Source organism: Habropoda laboriosa, unplaced genomic scaffold (genome assembly GCF_001263275.1).
Source record: "Habropoda laboriosa isolate 0110345459 unplaced genomic scaffold, ASM126327v1 scaffold77, whole genome shotgun sequence".
In the NCBI taxonomy this organism is placed as follows: domain Eukaryota; kingdom Metazoa; phylum Arthropoda; class Insecta; order Hymenoptera; family Apidae; genus Habropoda; species Habropoda laboriosa.
This window is the reverse complement of record NW_017100200.1, coordinates 2,096,968-2,100,747: the sequence shown is the minus strand read 5'-3', so window position 1 is coordinate 2,100,747 and position 3,780 is coordinate 2,096,968. Positions and strand designations below refer to the sequence as shown.

Sequence of the window (3,780 nt, the reverse complement as noted above, 5' to 3'; positions counted from 1 at the left end):
ACAAACGAGTAGTTTTACCGTTAATTCCTCGAATTTTCATCTTGTACAAGGATAATTTATACGAAGACTACGATCAAAGGAGAGCTTAAGGTTGCCTGACGAAGAAAGTTGTATATCACTGTCCCGGACGGAATGAACATGAAATTCGCAATGGAATCCATTCCGCCGTGTACGTCTACGAGAGCAGAGAAGACAGCGAGGATTCCGGAAGCGGAGTGACCGAACTTTCGAATTGATGTATCTCTAAATAAAGCGAGCACGACTTCGGTTGTACTGTCGATTGCAGTCGGTGGCCTATGTCTAGCCCCCACATTGAACTATCTGTTGGTCTTGGAGCGCGGCCAATCGCCGCGGAAAAAGTAGGGGTGAGAATAAGATTGATGCCGTGCAACCAACGGAAAACGAATCGTCTCTAATGTGCAAAATCGGCGAAAGTATACAGAGAAATCTCGTGGAAAAAAAGAAAAAGTAGCCAACGGTATTTCACGTTGAAATAACGTAAGGAAGAAGAACGATAGAATCGTTTGTGGTTGGAGAAACTTGAAGAAGCACATTAGGAAGTTATTATTTTTCGTAGGATTTTTTTTTTTCTTTAATACGATTCCATATGTCAGACGGAATATATTGACCTGGAAAATGGATAAGTTCTATTGAAAGTGGCACTAGGCCAAAGATAATAATCTTAAACGAACGGTGCCATCTTGTGTTAATACGTGGCATCTTTGTTTGCGATTGCACGTAAACGCGTGAACAGTATCGGTCTACGACTATTTATTGGGGATAGTTTATTTGCACAGCCGACGTTGCAACTTAAAATCATACGCGCCATCGCTGTTCTCTAGGCGGGAGTTGTACAACCTCCGTTCCCCGTTTGTTTGAACTAGGAGGAATTACTGAACTTTGCCGGGTCGCTAACTGTTGCAATGTTGGAGAGAACGAGCGTGAAAATGTCCGATTGTCGCCAATGTTCGTTTCGATCATGTCGGAATTCAGCCGATTTTAATCGGCGAAATTCCGTACGGTTCTTCCTTGGACATTCGACACGTCAACGTCGTCCAAAATGTGCAGCGTAAAATGACAATACAAGCATATAGATGCAACGTTAATTGAACGAAGAAAACGATCATGTAAATTTTAGCGTTCGATATTTTGGCAATTTTTGAGAGAAATTCTGGCATCGAAGATAAGGACGAACCATGGAGACAATAATTGGAGGACCAAGTGAGAGATACTTTGACAAATAATAAGTAAATTTGATATATACATGGTTTATTTTATTAGATTTTCACTAAAACGATAATATAAAAATGGAGCATATCGTGATTCGGTATCTGTAATAAACTGGTTCCCCGTCGATTTCCCCATCGATTCTTTCAAAAATAAGAAATAGAGGATACAATATGGATCAGTTTATTACGACGTATAGCAAAGATTACACGTGGCCTTCGACCAGGATTAAGCACACGCCAGGTTTAAGCGAAGACGATTCTTGTCGATGCCACAAACGACCCAAAGAAATAAAGCCGATTGAACGTTGCGGAGATGACTACGATTGGAGCCGTACAGGTCCCATGGGACGGCTGTTGGACCCTAAATTGTACCCCGCGAAGACTGGACCGTCTCCAGAAAGTGAAGCAACGAAATTCGATCAGCCGAGCACGTACATGAAGAAAGTAAGTCGGTAACGGTGTGAGGATGTTGTAATTACTACGTCGAGGCGGTACTCTTTCAGTTGGAAGAGAAATACCCTAATCTGTATGGAATTCTACAGAGTACCCCTATGGACGAAGTAATTAAACGCGTTGACGAGGATCGATTGAAGAGCACATACCAGATAGACTATTCTGAGAAAGGTAAATAGCTTAAGAAAGAATCGAAGATGTGTGTATATAATTTACCGAGAGTGAAGTTACGTGAAAATACGTGAATTGAAAAAGGAGTCGTATCCGATAAGGCCGCTAGAGAGACGGGTCATTGACCTTTCACACTGGTCCTCGCTAAACCTCTTATTATTATGTATACAGCTTCTGATCCGAGTCTAATCATCTTCTGCGTCTTAATGTAGGTTTATGTCATTAATATGGGGTTTTTTAAACTTTTCCCTATTCTAATTCTTGGTGTCAACTAAATAATACTATTTGGCAATACCAACACTGCAAAATATCCGGTAAATAGGCTAAAGATTGTAGGGACGGATCAGGAGAAAGACCGTGGGGACCACACAGAGGAGATCCACTGAGAATATACATTACTAATGAGGATCAAGTGAGGGTATTCCCCCACTTTGAGGATCCAATGAGGGTATTCCCCCACTATGTGAGGATCCAGTGGGGATATTCCCCCACTCTGAGGATTCAGTGAGGGTATTCCCCCACTATAAGGATCCAGTGAAGGTATTTCCCCACTTTGAGAATCCAATGAGGAGTTATTCTCCCACTTTGAGGATTCAGTGATGGTATTCCTCCACTATGAGGATCCAGTGAAAGTATTCCCCCACTATGTGAGGATCCAGTGAGGGTATTCCCCCACTTTGAATATCCAGTGAGGCTATTCCCCCCACTCTGAGGATCCAGTGATGGTATCCCCCCACTATTTGAAGTTTCTGCGAGGGTATTCCCCCACTTTGAGGATCTAGCGAGGGTATTCCCCCACCATGTGAGGATCCAGTGGGGGTATTCCCCCACTCTGAGGATTCAGTGAGGGTATTCCTCCACTATGAGGATCCAGTGAAAGTATTCCCCCACTATGTGAGGATCCAGTGAGGGTATTCCCCCACTTTGAATATCCAGTGAGGGTATTCCCCCCACTCTGAGGATCCAGTGATGGTATCCCCCCACTATTTGCAGTTTCTGCGAGGGTATTCCCCCACTTTGAGGATCCAGCGATGGTATTCCTCCACTATGTGAGGATCCAGTGAGGGTATCCCCTCACCCCATAACCAACCGCCATAAACGAGAAATTCGTAAGAAATCCAAAAGAACGAAAATAAAATTCTCCATGTTACCCTATATATTTCTGAAATTTAATATCTCTATTTAAAGCTCTTTCATAAAAACCAGAGTATATACGACTATTATTAAAAAATAAACGTTGCCAGATTTTATTTAAAATTACAATACTTCGTTAAATACAATTTGCAGCGGCTGCGCAAATGGCAGAAGTATACTCTGGACCCTGCACCACCATGAAACACGAAGAAAAACTGGACTGTCGACCCTCTGCTGGGTCTCGGTTAACTAAACGCAAGCGTGACGAGAAAGACTCGAAGAAGAAAACAGGGAAGAAAACGGCCGAAGAAGATTCCCAGGAAACACGACTACCACCGTGGCGATCAGAATATCAAGACAGTATCAGCAAACTGGGTCAGGCGATTGTCAAATCGAAAATGCACACGAACAAGACGGAAGCGCCAGCTTGGGCGACGGCCGTCTGATAGAAATGAATTGTCACACTGACAGAATCTTGCTAAATAAACCATACTACTCAAACAATCCACGTGATTTGCATATACACAATTTTACAACTATCCCTTACTAAACAGAAGCATAAAAAAACAATAAAGAAACCTTTCTCATTTTTCTACTTGCATCACCTATATACCGAAAAAAATTCCGTGAAAAATTTCTTTCTCAAAAAAAAAAAAAAAGAAAAAAAAAACAATGGACTAGGCGTGTGTTATGGCCGTGCATATTCGATTCTAAGCGGCAGGAAGCGTTTGACAACTCGCTCCTGTATCCTCAATCGATATTTAAGTGCCTCAAGGATGTTTCTCGCAGATGA

General features: G+C 42.3%; 1 protein-coding gene across 1 annotated transcript; it reads left to right on the top strand.

The window, feature by feature from the left end:
- The first annotated feature begins 1,400 nt into the window (after window positions 1-1,400).
- On the top strand, window positions 1,401-3,433 carry LOC108570401. The gene is given in 3 exon segments (XM_017932262.1): window positions 1,401-1,694; window positions 1,697-1,853; window positions 3,141-3,433. Coding segments are annotated over 3 exon segments (744 nt in total).
- Window positions 3,434-3,780: the final 347 nt, after the last annotated feature.